Source organism: Zonotrichia leucophrys, chromosome 3 (assembly GCF_028769735.1).
Source record: "Zonotrichia leucophrys gambelii isolate GWCS_2022_RI chromosome 3, RI_Zleu_2.0, whole genome shotgun sequence".
NCBI lineage: Eukaryota > Metazoa > Chordata > Aves > Passeriformes > Passerellidae > Zonotrichia > Zonotrichia leucophrys.
In genome coordinates, this window is record NC_088172.1 from 17,667,312 (window position 1) to 17,689,394 (window position 22,083).

Genomic DNA, 22,083 nt, shown 5'->3' on the forward strand with positions numbered 1-22,083 from the left:
CATCATAAGCACTTTCTAGAGACAGCCAGTGACACTAAGACTTCCCAGGAAAAAAAAAACTACCCTTGAAGGCTCTTCCCTAGAAGAACAGAAACAAGAAAAGAGAAAGAAAAACAAAGTAACAGCAACAGCAACTCCGTACATCTGTTATCCAACAATCTCAAAGTGTATTCTTATACACTTGTAATGTGTATAAGTAACTTGTAATGTTAAACTAATTTCATTAGCATGCTTTAGAGAAAACAGCTGTATGTAGGTAATTCTGCAGTTGGGAAGTCCAAGGTAAAAGGGAGTTGATTTGTCAAGCAACAGTGCACACAATGGAGAAATTAATGAAAAAGCCTTGGTTTGTAGTTTCCTGCTATAACTACTAGCACTAATTACTAATTACTAATTAGTTAGTACAGACTTCTCCCTAAAGTTCTGAATGAAATATTAACAAGGTAGTAATTAAGTAATTCAAGGTCTGTTTGCTTTAGTGTTTGCATTAGCATTAACTTTAGTATTGTAAATCCAAAATCTGACTCACTGATCTATAAACATCCTTCTAAATTAATCAGATACGTCCTTTGCTTTCCTTCTATTGAAGTTAAATTATTCTGGAACCCCTTTCTATGCATTAATGGTATCCAAAGTGTAACAGGTGGGAAGAGAAGGTAGTGATGTAGTAAAATGCAGTAATTGTATGTAATGCATTATTTTCTACAAGAACAAAAACATTATTGTCTCAAATTCTGCTTTTGCATATTCCTTTAGATTGCTTCTTCTACAGACCAGCCTCTTCCCTAGACCCCAGCAAGGTTTAAAAGAAATTCTGCAGCCTGCAGTTAATCTGCTCCTGCAATGATCACCAATCAAGCATGGCTAACCATGACCCACTAACCAAATGAAGCAGAAGCTGGGTTGCACTTGTGTGTATTACTGTTAAATTACACCTGGGTAGGTTAATGTACAACACTAATGGGGCATTTTATTTCTTGTGCGGTGCAGCAGGAGCGCGCAGGCAATGGGCAGCTGCTCAAGGCAGTGAGGAGCACGGTCAGCATTAACCACGTCTGCAAGGGGCAAGAGGTTCAAGAGCTGTTTGGCTAGAGCCTCACTGCCTCCCACTTAAAGCACCATCAGGTCTTGGCTGACCCAGTCAGAGTCCATGCATGACTTCTGCACAGCTGAGTGAGACAACTGGCTTCCAGCAGACCCCAGGTCATTAACTCCGTTCTGAAACAATGCTGACTCCACTACTTCATGCATGAAAAATAGAGAAAAATCCACATCATTGCCGGTACAGAATCCAGCATGGCATCTCATGAATCCACCACTGAGAACATGCTCAAATATTTTTTATTACAACACATTAAGCTAAAATCAATAGATTCATTTACTGAAATGGATTTAGTACTTCAGCGAACCAAGGGAAAGTAACACTTTTTAAAAAGAAGTGACATTTCATTACAGCATTTGGTTGCAAACTCACTGGCAGAAATTTTTCTGTATATCAATTAAACAGTAACTCACTGAAGTTAGTAACATAAAAAGCAATATTGCGTAGTTACAGTTCCCTTCCCAGTAAATGAAAACATCTACAGTTCTCAGCAATACAAATAAAGTCTCTGCACAATGGTTCTAACAATGCTGCCACATTTCTGATACTTTCAAATATTTCTGAACTATTTTCCCCGAAGATATAATCTGCTATTGTCTCTACAATCAACCTTTTTTCGTTTGGAGAGAATCAGAAGTGGCAGTTTGAAAACTTCAATTTGCTGAAATGTAATAGTGCCACTGAGTTCTGTTGTTCTTCACTTTCATTCTCACTTTATGCTAGAAAGATAAAACTGCAGTGGCTTTACTACTGTCAAATAAAAAGTAAATGAATAATGGTTTTGTTGACTATTACATAACAAGATATTGCATCACTATTAGTCAATTGAGTTTCAATATATATTTCTCTCTCAAAAGTGAAACTTTACCAATACTATAATCATTCTGGAAAACTGCCAAGGAAAGGTATATGTGACCCTTGCAATAAGAATTGTGAAACCAAATTTGATGAACAAAGAATTTATATATTTTAGTGTAAATGACACAAATAGAGAAACAAATTAACAATTCAAAAGGAAATAATCTTACCTGATTTACTGTTTATGTACAGCTTCATCTTCCCCTAGGATTAGTGCTTTGTAGATATCAAGGACATTTTTTGAATTATACAGGTGCTACTTATCACCTTGAGTAGATCGGCATCCTTCTACTTTTACTATGAAATCTGATCTTTTTCCCTACAGGCCAGTCTTTCATGGGCATAATCTAGTTTAGTTACATCTTCCTCCTTATTTGCTAACCTTCTCTAAGAGCCACCAACTTTTTCATCAGAGCCCTAACAGACCCTAAACTTGCAGTACCTATCTGGTTTTGAAGACTTCTATTATAGGAGAGAAGTAGTGAAAAAATGGATATCTGAAAATCAATTACCAGTAGCTGGAGTGACAACTGAGCTACAGGACTTGTTTGTGGAGAATACTATACTGGAGATGCTAACTTCCAGTTAAAACAGATGTACAATAAGAATGTGGTTTTACTCCAGCCTTTAATCTCATACTTACAGAAGTCCAGAGAGAAAGGCAGACAAGTATTTATGGCATTATATTAGTTATCTAAAATTCAGCTAGTTTCTATATGTAATTCACAGAGAGAGGCTGGCACCTCTACAAAGTGATTGAAAGATTCAGTGAGGCAACCATCAGACACTTTTTTTAGAGGATCCCAGGCTCACCCTTGGATTCCACTTTTTCCACCACCTACACAAGGAGCCTGCAGGGTCTATGGTGGCTGAAATTAGATCACATGACCTTCTTTATAGGTATTCTAATTAGACAGGATATTATCTACAACCCCGTTTCCTTTCAAGGCTGATATCCTGCATAATTATCTCATTTGGTATTTCTTCTACCTTCTGTGTTATTGTTTGCAATTCTATTCTTCTTCATTTATCTAAATTTAATCTGCATTTGCCTTTTACTAGCCCTAAACCAGCACAGTACCTCTCAATACAATAATTTTTGCCATCAACTGCTTTTTCTCCAATGTTATCAGTATCTGACATTTAAAATATTTCTCATTCATGATATTCACTATTCATTTTACATATACTATAAAGAAAGGTCTCAGAAACAATTTCCTAGTCTAAGAATTTCCCTATTATACCATCTCTCACCCTTTGCAACTTCAACGTCTTGATTTATTCATGAGTAATTTATTTTAAAGACATTATCATCTGCATTTCACAAAGGTACTACAAGTTCAAGCTCATTTATCAAGTTCAACCTCATTTGTTCAGTTCAGATTCAAAATAATTCACCTCTAAAAAGCCTAATAAATTTAGATACTCTCTGCCTATAAACAGTACAGTAACAATTTGCTTTCTTTCCCCCCCTCTCAAGTCTGATCTTGGCTGATGTTCTCATTCTTTAAAACAATAAACAACTAAGAAATTGTAAAAATGCCTAAAACATCTTTTGTTGCCCCTTTCAATTAGAATTAATTTCTCATAGAGTCTGACATTTATAATTTTACTTAGAATCTACTTTTTTATTTATTCTTTCTCTTTGACTGTTATCCATCCCACTGCCTTTATTTCATTTGCTCCACTACCAACAAAAGCCTCTAATAGAAAATAAAAGATGAAGAACTTATTTCAAAAATCAGAACAGATTTATAAAGAACAATTATGACCACAGACAGGGTATGAAATGAGTATTTTTTGATGAAAACAATAATGACATACAAATTTAGGGCACTACTTTTTCTGAGAAAACAATTATCTACAACAAGTTTCCTAAATTGCCTAAAACTCCTAGAAACTTGAGCACACTGCCATACTGTCTGAGTATTATGTTCTAGTCAAAAGAAAATGCAAATGCAATCACATTTATGGAAACTAAGCGTGGGGATGTCTATACCAAAGGAAAAAACAGTCCCTACTGCCACTCACTCAAGCATAGGAGCTGGCCCCATAAACAGCTGCTGTCATCAAGGTATCCTCAATTATTCAGAACAAATTACACTCTCTATGTGCAGAGGCACACCCAAACCAGGTTTGACAATGCAGTTATAACAGAAGAACAGCTGCAGCAACAAATTACCATGTTCAAGAGCTTAAAATCATCATGGACAAATCATTCTCTCTGCCAGATGATTTTTGTAAAACATAAGAAAGCAAAACAAAAGATGCTGCCAACCCCAAATCACCCATGTATGGGAGCCAGAACACTCTCAAACACTGAAGCTTGTGAAATAACAATGTGACAAAGAGGACAAGGACAATAGCAAAGCACAACTTGCACTACAGCACAAGAAATCTGGCAGTTTTACAATGACTTGATCAGTTATTCCACTGTGGCAAGTACGAAGGCTCAAGGCAAAGCAGATGAGAAATATCTGCAATATCTATGCTCATCTATTGCTAAAACAAACCCTTCATTTCCAGGATCTTTCACAGCAATTTTTAGCTGGTAGTGAGCAATAACTTTATGGTTCAGAAACAGAGCTTAAGCCTTTTGTTTTGCCATCTTTTCAAAGTGGAAAATAAACTGTCTATTAATGTGATATTATAATGAGACATAATCTGCATGTTCTAATGCTCACATTTATCACAGTATGTTTCCATACCGCTGGCCACAGGAAAGCTACCATAAGAGCAATCTCTTTACCATTTTCAAAATCCAGTTTTCTGTTTGACTGTACCTCTCAGAATGGTATCTGTAGGGAGTCACTGGTAAATACTTGGAAAATTACCAGTAAGGTAAGAAAGCATATGAATTCAAGAAGGAATGCTGAGACAAAAAAACACACAAAAAAAAAAAAAACAACAACAAAAAAAAACCCAAACAAAAAACCCCACAAAAAATAAAAACCAAACACCACTAATCTCATAACTTATCAAACAAAAGGAAATGGGAATCTCCAAATCAAACATCTCTAATGTGATAAAAAATGTTCTTTGGCTTAATCTTGTGGGTAGTACAACAAAAGTACCCCAACCAAAACCACTGAAGAAAAAATTACTAATGGTCTCAGCGCTTAGTTCTGGAGGCTTTTCCCAAGAAGCTTTTTCAAGGGTGTTGCTGCTGGACCAGGGGCCACAGACAAGACTGTAGGGGAAGGGAAGGTATCAATGTTAGACAGCCTGACTGTGACCCCCCCAGCATAAATGCAAGTGTTGTTTCCTCAGGTATCCTGTATTGTAATGCTGTTGCACACCCTCTTCCCTTACTAATGCACAACACTTACAAGCCATTTGACACATTTACAAAGTCTCTTGGCTCATTTACATCCAGCAGCTACTCACAGGCAGCTCTTCTTCCAGCCCCTTACTCCTGAGCTTTGCTCCTAATCTAGCTATTGCTGCCACTTTCAATTTCTTTTCTTCTTTGCTATATTTCTTTTTAAATTAGTTATATGGCTCTGAACAATCTATAAACCTCTTGAGTTTTAGACACATTCCTAAGAACACCAGCTTCTCTCAGCTCCAGTTAGACTCACAAATTTTTAGATTAAGACAGAGATGCTTTATTTTCAACATATACCGCATACTCCATTAAAAAATCCATACTGTCATTATGGGGAAACAGCTGCAGAATGACTTCAAAGTAAAACACCCATCTTTCTTCTTCTAAATAAACATTTTAGTGAAGAAAACACAGCATGTTCTTCGAAAGAGGACCATAGGATCTCTGGAATATAAGGCAATTCTAACTCTTAATGGAAAAAGGGTGCATCTTTTTGTATTTTTTGTGTTATGAGAAAAAAGGACACTTTCAAGGTAAACATATAACAAGAAAGATCCCAAGATACTGAGAATGGAAGTACTGAAAGCCTTGTATAATGCAAGCTGTGGTCACAGCCATCGGAAAAGATAAGAAGGAAGAACTGACAGGAATACTGTATGCTGAAATTAATTAACGTATGCTACAGCAGAGGTTCACAAACATCCAACTCTAAGGTTTCCCATAATATATCCTTATGAACTAGTTAAGTTTCACAGCAGTGACTGCTTATACTTTAATGTGCCACAGAAGCTGAAAAATTCAGGTCAGAAGGGACACCCAGCCAACACCCAATCCAGCCTCCTGATCTAGGCTGGGTAACTTCAAAGATGAGTCAGGTTGCTCAGGGTTTCTTCCAGTTAAACTTTGAAAACCTCCACAGACAGAGGTTTTACAGTGTCTTCAGGAAACCTGCTGCTGTGCCCCCCCTGTGTTAAAAAAAGGTTTTTTTAACCTTTCCAGAAGGCTTAATTCACCCCATGCTTGCCAAGAACAAACTTGGATTTCTTTTCAAAAAACACTACTAGGAGCTGAAATAACAAAACCTGCCCCGCAAAACCCAAAAATTCAACAAAAACCTCAACAAAAATCATATTTCTAAACAAAAAACAATTATTCTATGTTTCTGGCAGCAACAAGAGAAAACTGCAGAGGTAATACACCTAATTCTGTGGATTTCTATGGAACACTGCATGCTTTACAAAGAACAATTTTTTCAAATGAATTCATAGCTTTAATCATGACAAAAAGCAAAATGGGGCCTGATCCATCAGAAGTGAGTGAATTTATAAATTATAGCTCATTAACATTTTGTTCTTAGGGGCAGCAATTGTGACAGCATGCAGAATCACTGCTTCAGTTTTTGCAGTGCAAATGCAGATTTTATAGTTATTCTCTTTCTGTTTACATCACCAGTTCTAAGGCTGGACTTTTTTAAAAAGCATTTTATTTTTGCTCTTTAATATGTCTACAGAGAATAAATATGTCCACTGACTTTTACTGCAATATAAATGCAAATATATAATATATTAATATTTATTTCTGTTATTGGTGTCTAACACTCCCAGGCAGGACTGAGAGCTCTAATATTCCAGGATCTGTAGAAACACACAGGCAGTCAGGACCTCTTGCCCTTAAGTGAAGCGAATATGATTGAGAAAAGCTGCAACAAACAATGTCAAGATGTAGAGAAAGGTAAGGAAGAAATCAAGGGATAAAGAATTAAGTCATATGCTTTTTTCTTTCCTAATTAATTCTGAAAGTAGTAGTTCAAAAGTGCCTTTTTTCCAAAATGAGCTAAGTTCTCTACCTTTAACAAACATGTAATTTAGGAATAAGCAGTTGGTGATTTTTTGCTAGCACCTTACATTTTCTAACTTGCAGTTTGTTCACTACATTCTCCCTAGCACCTCCCTCACCTTCTTTACAAGATATCAACTGTGTGGGTAGGGCAGAACCTCCCATGGATTCTGTTACTGCTCTCATGAATTCAGAATTCAGTTATTGAATATGTTCAGATTATTGTTTAGGACACAAAGAAAGGCATCTTGAGCTTGGGACAGAAGATTCCAAGATATCTAAGTACTCTAGGTTCCACCAAGTTCATTCCAAGTTCTACGGTGTTCTCCTGAAAACCACCTTGCTGCTGAAAATTATTAACTTTATCTTCAATGTAAAGCCTTTCATCATTCCTGCCAAAGGCAAACACAGTCCACAACCCTATGCCAGGTAACTTCACATGTATCTCAAAGAACCCTGAAGATTAAAAAAACAGATGCTGAATTTGACCCAGTACTGTGGGTCAGTGATGTGGAAATAGTGCAGAAGAAAGGAAGGAGTGGAGAAGGACAGGTTCAGACTCCAAAAGGAATTATCTCGGCATTGTATGACTTCCCATGAGCTGGAAGTGCACTGACCCATAAAGACTTCCCACAAGACTGTACATTGTCATTCTACCAATAAACATTAGGACAAAATCCGAAGTTCCCACTATAATGAGAAATTTATTTTGAAATATTCTCTCATCAGCCCTATTTTTTTAAGTTCTGGTGCTAAAACTGTTTCCATGTGTTGACTTCTGCATGATACAAAAGTATAGGTGGTTAGCACAAAAGACAGAATAATAAAAACAAAGAGAAGGATTTCCTTCCACAGTTTCTCAACAGCTCAATACTAACATTTCCAACGATGCCCAGTACAGCTTCTGGAAGAAGCAAGCAGCAAGAGGATATGAAAATCCTGCTGTAACATCCCACAACACTCTATAAAACGTAAGAGCCACCCACCAGTTCTCTTGGAAGACTGTTAACAGTAATAAGTATATATAATTAATGTTGATTACTTTGTCCTAAAGATGCAGTTTGAACTTCAGTAGAGGCAGATTATACAGCTTTATCCTCATCCTGTGTGTTTTAATTTAGAGTGACTGTGTTTAATCAAGTGTAGGGACTCAGATTACCTGGATTTATCTTCTTCTTTCACAATCACCAAATCATGTAATTATCACATTCCTTCTCAAAACTGCCAAGGTATTTTCAAGGTATTTGTTCCTAGAGGAGGTTGGATCCAGATCTGTAGCTCTGAAAGCATTCTTCAGCTTTCAGAACAAAATTATTTCTCTCCAGGATAACACATTTGCTGTCCTATCATTACTTTCCTAGCTAAAAATAATTTTCTCACGTTTTTCTTCCCCTCACTGTCTATGTTAACTCTGGTAATAAGAAGATGAAACAATCCTTCTCTGACACTATCTTGCTAAGCTAACGAAGGTTACAGCTATTTGTCTTTAATTTGACAGGCCCCTGTTCAAGCTAGTGATGTCTCTTTCAGTTTGAAATTACTTGTCTTCAATGTGAACAACCAGAACCAAACACTTAGAGATAAATTAGCACTTCTGTTTTCTCAGGAACACCTCACTTCAGAGATTCTAGGGCTGTACCATCTTCAAGCTGAAGACATGATTTCCCTAGGTCATATTCTATGGCATTTCACATCACATAAAACACAGTAACAGCACAAAACAGTAAGAAGGGGAGATAGACTACAGAAACAAAATTCAGGGTATGACTTGACCGTGATAAATGAGAAATTCTTTCGCTCTACTATTTGCTCTGATAGTGGACACAAAAATCTCTGTGATTATGTATGAAAGTCCAGTAAGCAAAGCATCAAAAAATTAAGACAGCAATGCACTCTTAGTGGCGGTCAACAGGTTCAAAGGGAAAACTTTTAAACATTTTTTTGCTAAAAAACTTTACAGACCACACTGCTACTATGGAGCTGTGTCTGGACAGCAATTTATTGCATGGTGAAAGTTGGACTAATCCTCTCTCTACATCTGGAGTGGTCTGAGGACCTGTACCCTAAACAAGGGTATCCCAAGCTTTGGGATCACTCATTGGTAGCAGAAGCCATTATCACTCAGGGAAGAAAAACATGCTAGCTTCAGTTGAGAAATCAGCAGCTTATCCTACCTTAAATAATAATCTCTTAAGAGCAGCGAGACCATAAATTCATTCCTGTTCCCTCTTCTTCAGGAAAGGATTGTTTGGTAAATTGTGGCCAATCATTTCAGTAATCAGCTACAGAGGTTTCACATTGCTGAAGGAGCCATGAATTATGTCTGACCTGGTTCTCAGACATCAGTTCATCCCGGGTGTTTGGACAAAGGTAAGGCAGCTATGTTCATGAGGCTTCAACTCATGTTTCAGCTCATGGGAACATTAAATTATCTGAGGTGCTGAGCTATTGCCTGCAGATATTAAAGCAAAGGTAGATGGATTTGTATCTGGAGAGTCTACAGGTTCTGATTTGATATGATCAAAGAAATTATTTTGGGGTGATTACCTGCTGTAAGGCCTCTCTCTGGCAGAACTTTATAATGCTTTATCATGTTTTAAGTTAAAAGTGTATTTGCTGAGGGAAAATGAGGCAGTTGGACAAATAACAGCTTAGAACCAAACTACAATTCTGGAGTGCAGGTGGTCAGCTTAGCTGTCTCAGCAATCAGCAACACTGTTCTCAAGTTTAATAAAATCACAGATTAGAGCTATTGACGTGCAGGTCAGAGCAGAGATCTTGATTCCTTGCTAGTCCTTGACAGCAAGACTGCTGTAACTACAGCAGAAAATTTCCCCAGAAGCAAACTTAAAACTCAGAATCTTTCCACTGGGATCCTATAATAAAAAACAAAATACTAACAACACATTATTATTTTCAAAATATTCTTTTCAATATAACTGTCCTCATATTCTATCAAATCAAACAATTCTATTTTGAATAAAGTAGTAGTTACTATGAAACTTTTAATAACTACTCTTAAAATACTAAAAATAAAGCAGTAGTAATTAATCTTTATTTAAATGGTAATTTAATGTGCTAAGAAAGCCAAAAAATGAAACTAGTCATTAGCTCATAGTAAAGACTGCCAGAAGCCTCATGACTTATTAATAATGGAGAACACAGTGTACTGAACCATTTCCCCTAACCCCTGAAGCTACTAGGAACTGAACCACAAAAACTGACAATCCTAATACATTGATCAAGCAGTATGGTTTTCTTTATAGATATAATTACTGCATATAGTGTAGCTAGGTTTTCATTGTAATCTATTGATCAACTCTCAAGTTTAAAAACAACGTGTCATAAAACCCCAGTAACATCCCCTTCCATTGGGCAATTATGTATACTGAGACAATAGATTTAGTTACCTCTATTAAACACAAAATTTCTATGATAAAGTTTTTGCTTTAATAGCATCCCTGTTACCAAAAAAAATACTAATAATATTTAGGGAAAAAATATAAAAGAAATATAAAAAGAAAGCTTGCCAGTTAATTCCAGCTGATGACAATACTTTACCTTCTTGATCAAGATTATTACTTACAGAAACCTTTTTCATTACATCAAATTTTCAAGAGGTGTTTAATAAATAAGAAAACCACTGATCCTAAACCACTTAAGATCCAAAGAAAGCTGCAAATCATTGCATTGCTCCAGACATCTTTGAAAGAAAGCAGAAATGACAGTAACCACCACTATTACTACTACAAACATAGCTTAAATGGGAGAAGATACTGAAAGCCAACATCTATGGTGAAACTATTCTACAATACCATTGAATGGACATTGGAATGAAACAATAACTTAGAATAATTTTATTTAGAAACAAAATTCAATTTTTAAAAGTAACTGGCCTCTATTAAATTGATTCCTTCAATATAACCTTAAAGAACATTCCCCTTGGGAAAAAAATTAGAAGCCATTACCATAGCAGAATTTTGAAATAATTAATTGTCTCATAAGCTAACTGAAACAGCCATCATTTATACAAGTCACTGAACTTACTGAAACTCACTAAATATTACCCTAGAACAAGAGCAATCACAAACACTGTGCAAAAATTTAAATGTTCTATGACAAACTCTGTTCAAAATAGCAACACAAAAAATCTCACAATACCAATGAACTAGCAGGTTATTAGAAGAGTTAAGTTCCAGGCAGATCCCTCTAGCCAGGAAAACTCTTTTTCCCCATTTCTTCTATCCATGTGCTACCAGATGCAAGATTCAAAAGCTCCAGGAGTGAATGACTCACATTTCTCTTGCATAATGAAATACAGATATCCAACACCTATCAAGCACAACTACTGATACCACTGAAAGCAAGTTGGGGAGGAAGATCTGGTAATTTCAGTTAATCTTATCAATTCAGCTATGTCTCAGAAACATTATAAATATTAATATATATTAATGAATTATTGATATATGAAAGAAAGACATAGAAAAATCATCCTAGAAGAGACATTACTATTTCAAACTCTTTTCCCAGAATCGCCATCTAGAGTTCATCATCATCAAAGACATTGTTGCAATTATCTCCCGCACAGTTTTGGAAAGTCAAACGTGTTTTGCTTTTGGGAAGGGATATTTTGATAAGGAGTTTTTCTTTTTGCAGTTTTGTAAATGCATATAAACTGAAACATGAATATATGAGCACTATACATGACTAGTATATATGAGTTTATATGTTACTATGAATATTTCAAAGACCTGGTAACATTCCGACTTGTCCAAATGAAAGTGCACTAAAATGCACTGGAAGTACTGTTGTCTAATAATGGTCCACTTTGAGTAATAAATCTACACTGGCAGAAGACTGTAGTGGTTTGGGGCATTCCTTAATGCATATATTTGGCAAAAAATGCTGTGTCTTAATAGAATACGTAATACTTGGGATGTTTGCAAATGAACATGAGTGGGTAATTTATATAACAAGAGGGACCAATCTATCACACAGTGTGTAAAAGCATATTTGAACTAGAAGGTTATAGAAACTCTGCCTTATATATATTCAAGGACCATACGTAGTTCCCTGGTCTTTTAACTGATGGGATCATTAGCAACAGCATATTAAACACCTGAAGTGCTGGGGGCAGAATGAAAGAGACCTGTGTCAACAGTTATGAAAGACCAACGTACATCTCCAGAGTACATAAACTTCTTTTTGCACCACAAACTCTCAGTGTGAGTTATTACTCCCTTTTTCTTTTTTTGGTGTTGAAGATCTCTATAAAGGTGTGACACCATCACCCTATACCAGTTCCTCCTGTTGCCATGCAGCAAAAATCAATCTAGAATCTCAAGCAATCAGAGAGGAGTTTCAATTTCAAAAGCTTTTTGTCTTTGTTAACTACATGCCATTTCCCAGTTGAAGGTAATAATAATCCACACCAATCAGCTCACCACTGCAGCATTGCTTTTAGTAGCAGAAGCAGAGCAAAGCAAAGCAGAGCAACAGTGTGCAAACATACACTCATATACATCCCTATAGCTCCAAAAATAAGTGATATCTTGTGGAATTTGCTTATTCAAACTTATCATTGTAATCTCCAGTAATTAAGTGGAAAATAGGCTTTGTTTTTCAAAGGCAGCAACTGAAATTTATTTTGATTATCCACTTAACCTATTCTGTGGCAAATGCAACATTTAGGATGAGACTACACAAGTGATATATCCAGAAAGTCCAGTATTAACTTACTCAAATTAACTGTACATCAGGTATTTACCAAGCATGGTCCCATGTATAAAGAACTGCAGACACAAAAGAAAATGCTATTGTGCCCATATCTTCAGCACTATGTCACCCCCTATTCTAAAAAAAACAACAATAGAAATACAGAAAGGTATGTAAAATACAAAACTGATCAGAGATACAGGTGGGATTTCAGGAGCAACTAAATAGATTAAGTTCCTGTGGTCTGGAGGGTGCAAGATTGGGTAACGTGGATGGGAAGATAAAGATCAGGAATAGAGAATGGCTGCTCATCACTTCTCTTGACATAAGGGCTAGGTTGAACCAAAAAGAATAATTTGGCAATAGATTTAAAAGATATAAACGAATACCTTAACTCCCAATGATAGTATGGCTTTGTATGTTGAAAATTTAGTGGAAAATCCCTCAAGCACACTGAGGGAGGGAAGTCCAGGTGAGTCTATTAGGCACCAGGATGCAGGTACCACTTCCAGCAGAGAAGATGCTGCATGCAAATTGCAGGAAGCTGTCAGCATGCTTTGTCTTTGTCCTGTTAGTGCCCTCTTTCCCTAAGCATTTGCAAGTGGCCTGCCACCCAGTCCTGCAGCTGGGTCTTGTACAGCATCTCTGCAGCTCTCCTGTGAGCACAAGGGTCTCTCCTTGGCCCAAAGTATTAGGAGGGGTACCACTGCTGACTGCAAGCAGCAGAAGACAAATGGGGTATTCACTTCTTCTTTCTCACTTCCACCCAGGGAACTTAAACTCTTCCCAGCCATGGGAAAAAAAACCCCATTTTGCTACTTAATACTCTTATAAGTGTCTGGAGCAGGCAGAAACGGATCCTCATTTAGAACAGGAGAACAGTTAACTCTTATAAAGCTTTTAAAGAAGCACAGGTCTGAAGAGGTACCAACAAAAGTATACAAGGCTATTTTTGAAGAAACTTCTAACAACCTGTTTCATGCAAGTAACATTTTAATTGTTTGGTTATTAGCCAAATATTATTATTATTATTCACAGTTCCTACGTGTGAATAATACACACGTAGGAACTGGGGAGATGAGTGAAAGGGAAATAGGAAGATAAAAAGCATGCATTTCTTATTTTAAAATACTTTAAATAGAGTATTAAGGTTTAAACTGTAAAATGTATTTGCTAGATACAGTTGGGAATACTGTTTAGTAACATAATTAGGGATGGCAAAAGAACACATCTGAGTTTTCAAAATCAAGTTTCATTTTGATATAAAACTAAAATAGGGTTTTTAAAATTCTGAAGCACAAGCATATGCACATGATGGAGGGAACAATGCAGCCAAGAGCAGCAAAATATGTAATAATTACAGGTATCATCTAAGACATGGGAACATTTCAGCATTCTGAAACAGATAACACATTTCCACATTGCAGTGTAATGGCTGACATGCTAATGCCTCCCTCTCTTTGTTCTAAGGAAAATATCAATGACACTCATCACAATCAGTCCATATATACTTGTAGAACATTTTTGTTTGCAAGTGACATGGCAATAACTAATTAGCAACTGGCAATTAGAAACATGAAGCTATTATAGGTCCTCTGAAGAAAAAGAAACAATAAGTCATAAAAAGCAAATTATTTTCCAGCAATTGTATGAGTCTTTCATAATAAATCTAATAATACTGGGAAAACAATCTGTGCTTTTTACTGCAGTGCCTTCCCTGTCAAGGATCACTTAAAGAACTACAGGGCTTCAAAAGTAGCTTTGCTTTGAAATGTCTCTGACAAGAAAACCTTCTGGTAATTAAACCAGAGTCAAAATTAATCAAAAGATGATTGGAAACACTAAACTTCTTTGACAAATTAAGAGCACAGATTAAACCCAAAGCAAATCCAGAATATTGTAAACATAACCAAAGCAGCACTATTTCCCATTGTTTTTCCTGAAGCTATATTGATAACTTGAAGTCCTGAAGTTCTCTAAATCATACAGAAATGAAATAATTGAAATAGCCCCCTTCCCCCCAGCTTATTAATCATACCTTAATTTGTGCAAAAGGTCTGTCAAAGTTTCCAACATAAAGAAGACCAACATTCTGGGTGAGTAGCCTAAAAAATGAAAAGAATCTTTTAAGATATCACTTTACATCCATAAGTTTCTTCTGCATCTGCAGTAATTGTTACCAAACCCTAGCAGGGCACCAATCTTCATCACGATAGCAAGAGCTACCCTTGCAAATCTGGTTACACAATTCTGTGTGAGCTACTACAAAAAAGGGAAATTTGCATTAAAGATCGATGCACACCAGTAATTTGTATTTATGTTCCAAGCAGGTCTTCAAAAAAATCATTTCATAGGCTTCTTTGTGATGGATGCCACTCAGTAATGTGGAAGAATGGCAGGTATGTGCTTTTTCTTTTTATTAGAGACCATTAGAGACAAAGAGAGAGCAAGAGAAAAAGAATTATAAACACACATTCAGAGCAGCAAGCCCAAGAGTTATAACAGATTAGGGCACATAAAAGTATGCACAGTAATACAAAAATGATGTCACTACAAGTAGAAAAATATGAGAGAATCTCTGTAACATTGCCTAATGGTTTGCTAAATAAAAAGAGCCCCAGATACAGTTCGTGCTTACTGTTCTCTTCAAGTCTTAATAAAGTTATTGCATACACCACCAAGATCCAGAGGGACAGCTGGATAAGTGTCTCAAATGCCTGTTCATACTTCTGGAAAAGGGTTTGATTTCTGCAGATACTGTGCAAGTGAATGTTATCACTACATAAAGTCCAAATTCCAGAGGAGCATTAGGGCACTGCTGTTACAAACAGGCTGACAAGAACATCACTGGCCAGCAAAAAGGGCAGGAGAGCACTGTTCTGTTCTGACTGCATAATTACAATGTTCCTCTTGCTATGCAAAGGCCCAGCAATCATTCCCTCCATTTTAAAGCCTCATAAGCATTGCACTGAAATACAGGTTCTTCATAATAATGAGAAACTTTTTGATTACAAACCCTGGAAAGAGTTTCTGTTTTGATTAACAGGGACATTGAAAACCCATCATACTCCTCAGTAGCCCCAAGTTTTCATTAAATGCTTGCTATTTTATATTTTCTTTCAATTTTACATCCCCTTCCCTCTAGCAATAGGGCCTCACAAAAGAATTAAATTAAATAGTGAGAAATAAGTATAAATGTACACATCAGTCAGCTAAAGCAATAACATTGAGGTATCTCCTTCTTACATTATTAAGCATATATATATATATATATATACACACTTATAATTAATACTGAGGGGTTTTTTTTAATAACTAAGCCACCTGCCATTTTCAACTCATTTCTCACCATTGCTAGGCCTGTTTTCACAAACAAAAGAAAACAGCAACTTAGATGGCAATAAATAATTTTGAGCCCACAGAATGTACATACCTTAGTATGATCTTGATTCTTCCCAGTTCTGACAACAATATGATATATATGTCTTTAAACTGGTTCACCAACAGTGGGAATTGGTGGGACTCAGCAAAATTGCAAAGTCAAAACATTCACACAGATAAAACAGTTAAGTAAGAAGAGGTGTTGAACTATCACCTTTCAAAAACCTTTCTGTAATTAGATATGGTATACAAAAGTTTCAAGTGCACTGACAGAAATGCCCCAAAAAAGAAGAGACCAGTAAGGATCAGACCACATCAGCCACAGTACAGACAGGCAAGTGGATTCCTCCCTTTCCCTATCAGTGTGCCAGTCTCCACCAGAAAGACTTGTATTGTTAGGCAATGGTTTAGCAATGGTATAATATGTAAGTCAGGATAAGCATATTGAACTCATTTTCAGTCACAGTAAGCCAAATTTATTCAGAACTCAGGTGTCTGGAACTGGAAAATCCAGCATATTGAGCTAACTTTCTCCTAGAGCTATAAAGCAAGATCAGAAAATATTTAATGGTTTTCTAAATAGAAAGAAACATAAGGGAAGTAATCAGCAAAGGTTTTAAGAGGCTACCAAAAGAATTCAAGGTAGGACATCATATTTCAGAGAGAGGCACCTTAAAGCAACAACTGCACATAATTATCATAAGACAATAAAGATAGTCACTAGCTGTTTTTCTAGTAAGGGACCTTAAAAAAGACAGGACATTCAGTGTGATAATTCCCATGTGGTTATACTTCATGTTTTCTTTACCAAATAAAAATGCAGGACTATTAAAAATCAAAGGCTTTAGGAATGCTTTAATTAGAAGTAACAAACATCCAGGGAACCTTACAACTGGTCTTTCCAGGAGACTGCCCAGCTGTCTACACAGTTTTAAGATGCTATCACTGATGTATGCTCCAAATGAACTGCAAGACTTGGCTTCCTTAATAAGACTGATATTGACACAGTACAAGCTGATTACTATTCATTCATCTTTCACTGCCTCTGCTAAAAAGTAATTTACTTACAACTTTTTATTTGTACTCACATGGCACTTCAAAAAGCAATGTTAATGCAATGTTAGGAAAATGTTTAGAAGTTATTTGTAGCTCTCTCTTCCTTAAATAAGAGGTTGCATTCTGTATTTCTCTAGTTTACACATTCCTATTGAGTTCTGTAGTTCAAAATTATATCACCAACACATAAACAGTTTCCATTTAAGAACTCAAGAAGGTTGAAATGAGTGCCCCAATATGAAATATCTATGCTTTGTGCCCCTAAATGGTCTGAGCAATTAAAAAAATACTGAAATCTCATCACTCGTCTAAGCTCTTTTACTCTGGGTGTTTCTTATGAGCGTAATCTCTGAATTTCAGAGGCTGAGCTCACACAGAAGAGCCAGGAGAAGTAAGCAGGCTGTGACAGGAGCCACCACTGAGGCTCGGAAAAAGCCAAGCTAGTGCAAGAGTGTTACCATCTCCACAGCAGCCACCAGTGGCAGTACCAAAAAGCCATGTGCCATTGAGGAAGTGGGCAACAGAGAGGAGTATGTGCCAAACTCCATCTCACCCAGAGAAACTCAGCACAACTGACCTCTAAATGACACTTAGATGTACCTCCCACCAGTCAGAAAGTTCAAACTATGCATAGCTGGTTTTGGAGTTCTTTACCACGATACCAGAGTGCACTTTTAAGTACCTAAAATTAACTTTCGATTATAAACATTAATGTGTCTAAATTGCTACAGATATTCTCTCCTAATACTCTCAACTAATTACCCTATGCCTTTAAAGGCTTCCCAATGGTAAGCAGGGTTGGCATGGAAGCACTTTTATGCCAAAGCTGTCTTTTAAATGTCACTCTATTTCTTACTTAGCTTAACAATTGCACAGTTCTGCTCTTAAAACATCAGCAGCAGCACTCAACACCAAACCCTGAAAAAAGTTGGACATCACTTGTAATCGGCTAAAATCGATACCAGGCGATGAAACAGTGATGACAGCTTCACAGCACAATTATTACCTTTGAATGTCACTTCAAATAACTACTTTAAAATCATGAGAAACAATAATCAGAAATACAAATGCTTTCTGGCACTTCAACACATATTAATTTTTATTTAAGAATATGTAGCAATATACAAAGTTGCCTCACTTACAGACTGTCATATATTTCATTTGTAGTCTCTTCCATTCAATACATTATCCATACAATTCCCATTTTTTTCTGTACATTGAAGGAAAGAAACATACTCCAAGAAACAGTAGTTCTTTAAGATGTGCTGTCCATGTTACATAACACTCCATGCTTTCTTCTCCTATACACCCAAGTGAGCAGACCTCTAGCCCAATACGCCCAATATGTTAGGGCTGCAGAGTTATATTTCAATGCAAACTACATAAATACCCCAAAAGTGTCAGGACAAACCATTTCAGAGTTTTGACAATATAACATCAAGGTCTTAAATGGCCCATCCAGTACCAAGAAAATGCTGCTACATAGTTATCACTAAACTTCCCTAATTTGGTCTTTTCTGGGATATAAACACACACTGTTTTCAAAATCCAAGCTGCAGGAGCCAAGTACTGCTGTTTGTGGGGGAAGCTGACCATAGGAGTAGGCATGGTCAGGCCAGGTGAGCCACAGAGTGTGGTGGCAACAGTGACAGTGGTTAATGCAAATAAACACAGGACAGGATAAGAAACTGGGTAAAAAGAAACTTGGAGTAAGGCACTGTTGGGACAGCAGGGGATGTAGAACACTAGGGATGAGAAAGGTATAAAGGAGTGAAAAAGAAGCCCTCTGGGTTGGAAAGCACTGGGGTAGAGCTCTGGGCTGGAAACCAAAGGATTAGAGAATGGGAGCAGCAGAAACTGATTTACCAGAGAGTTCATCTCCCCTGAGCACAGCTGACCTTGTCTGGGGGCTGGGACATTGCCAGCACCACTGCCTCCTTCCTTTGGCCATGGGACTGACCCTTGGCTGTGGACTTTATGAGGGCAGCACGTTTCAAAGAAGCCTGATCATTTCTTCTTCTCCACACACTGTCTGTTTTTGCTAACTTACTATTACATGTTAAGATGAAGGTGCATTACCCTTTCAGTATCTAAAGGGGAAGGACAATAACAGAGCTAGAGAGGAACTTTTTAAAAGGGTCTGTTGCGATAGGACATGGGGAAATGGCTTTAAACTGAAACAAGGCAGATTTAGATTAGGTATTAGGAAGAAATTCTTTCCTGTGGGGGTAGTGAGACACTGGAACAGAGAAGCAATCCATCCCTGGAAGTGTTCAAGACTAGAGTGGATAGGGTTTTGAGCCACCTGGTCTAGTGGGTGGTGTCCCTAATCATGGCAGGCAGTTAGAACTTCATGATCTTGAAGGTTCCTTTCAATCCAAACCATTCTGTGATTTCAAGATAATACTGACAAAAATTCAGGAACTGCTCACCAAGCCACCAATGCTCCAGCCATTAAGTAGTATTTTGTGAAGGCAGAAAAGCAGGTGCCAAAGAGTTCCTTCATATTTTTTTGGGAGGTGTACCTTGAGGAAACCACTACAGCTTGATCTGTACCCCAAATGCCCATCCCTTCCAACTCAAAAGCTGCCTTGAAAATCCACTCAGGTTATCTAAGAGAACCACCCAAACTAGAGCTGCACACATTAACTTCTGAGTGGTTCATATACAAAGCAGCAGTGAGTTTGCCTTTAGGCTACCTAGCACTGCTCTGCAGATTATGGAAGGAGGTTTCCATAAAGGAGCAGAGAAATAAAGGTGCAGGGAGGAGCCAGGAGCTGCTACCTCTCACAGGAGCAAGTTACTGCAGATCAGCTGAACACGGTAATTTGCCCCTGAGCGAGGCAGCAGCTCCTGTGCTTGCTCTGGTGAGTGCAAGACTGGTGACACATGGTGCAGGGACACAGACAGACCTGCAGCTCTTGCCAAGAGCACAGGGGTCAGAGAGGCTTGAAAAGCAGGGAGTATGGAGCGAAAAACACAGTGTGTGCAGCAGGAGGGCTGAAAAGAGGTAATTGGCACTGGAAAGGAATGCGTGGAAGGAAAATGATGACCAATGAACAGACATGTGGCCTGGGGGGTCTGGTTTCTCAGGAAGAAAGCTGCCCTGCAACAGGCAGTGGTGGGCACAGAGCTGCCCACAGCAATGCTTCAGTCACTCACTAGCCCTAGGAAAGAGAACATCCAACTTCTTTACATTTCAACAAAAGTGCTCACAAAATCCCAGAACTGGTGACAATTTATCAAATAATGTCTTGCAGTATTTTATTAGGCAATCGTAAAATTTAACTTGACAAACATTATGTTTGAAGAGTGGGTCATTGCTCCACATAAGTCAAGTAGTTCAATACTTTATTTCTGGTTTATGCTTGATGGTTTGCCTGTTTCACCAGCCACCAGAGCACCTGATCCTAGATGAGTTTCATTCTAGACAAGTTTGTGTTTGTTTTTAGGAGCTTGGTAAATGCTATAGCCTGCCACCAAAGCTTTGTTGGACGTAATAAAACTTCACTGTTGTATTTTATAATCACAAAGGTATTTGAGGGCATGCAAAACTGCAGTAACTTCCAAAACTCATCTTGATACTGTGCATCTGTCTCTGCTTGTAATGACAACATGGATGGAATTGACTGCTTTCTGCAAAGGACGAGGGGCAGCTTCTGCTGTGGCCTGTTCTCTTACCTGAAAGAACTCTCTCCAGATCAGACAGGGTTTTTTCTGGTTTATACAAACAGTGGATTGATACCTGAAACATCCTTGGTGTCTGCTTGGAGGGATCTCACTCTATGAGAAATTATTAAAGAGGAATTCCACTGATGAGATGATGAGATAAAGGGATTAAAACACATAAACTTTACAGGCCGAAGTGGAAAAAAGCAGCTACACTGGCACTGGGAACTGATGTAACAACTTCATCCTTTTTATGCTGTGGGCAGATTTGCACTCTTCACACAGGTTGGTAGTGAAAAGATTTCAATCCTAAGAAGATGTGTGCCAAAACTGGAATAGTTGTGAAGCAAAATGGAAAGAAAAAATATCCTGACACCCAGCTGGATTATTGACCCTTCTGCACATCTGCATCTTTATTGCTAAGACCACCTCAGTGTACACATCCATAGTTGATTAGGGCCAAAAATGCAACACACCCTGTTTTGAATATAAATTGGAGAATCAGAATAAAATTTTAGAAAAATCCATGTCACCACACACACAGTCTAAATTCCCATATTTACAATAGCTATATAATGGGGATTAATATTAGTTATGTCATTTGTGTGATAAACATATACAAATACTATACTGATATGCTCTGTATGTGCTTTTAACTGTCTCTGAAAATCAATCTGGATGCATTTGCACATTTTGGGCAGACATGACTGACAGAAGTCATGAACACAGATGAACAGCAGCCCTGACAACAGAAGTAACACCACTGTAAGTTAAGTAACTGTATTTTCAAACACTGCTTGAATGTTCTTCATGTGTAGCTTTGAGGATAAAGGTTTCTTTCATACATAACTTCATAAATTTTGTATTCAATAGTACAAAGAAATTATTTCACTATGTCATTATTGCATATGATGACCCGAAAGCACATGATGACAAATAAAGCACTATGACACAGCAGAAAGGACACCATAACCATGTGATGAAGCGGATGTCCTTTTACAAGCATGATAAATATTCTGCCTTTATTCTGTGTTCACTTAAACTGGGAGGGGAAACTGCAATGTGCTGCAGTATCAAAATCATAGAAAAAAAAGCAGCTTCCTAAGGAGTTTCTTGAACAATCACTTAAATTCTATTA

General features: G+C 37.3%; 1 protein-coding gene across 1 annotated transcript in view; it reads right to left on the reverse strand.

Annotated features, from left to right (window-relative positions):
* The window catches only part of RNGTT (RNA guanylyltransferase and 5'-phosphatase), a 170,675-nt gene that overhangs the window by 19,429 nt on the left and 129,163 nt on the right, over nucleotides 1–22,083 (reverse strand). Inside the window, exon 14 of the mRNA XM_064707516.1 lies at nucleotides 14,878–14,944. Within this exon, the coding sequence (XP_064563586.1) occupies nucleotides 14,878–14,944 (67 nt within the window). The remainder of the gene's footprint in view (nucleotides 1–14,877; nucleotides 14,945–22,083) is intronic.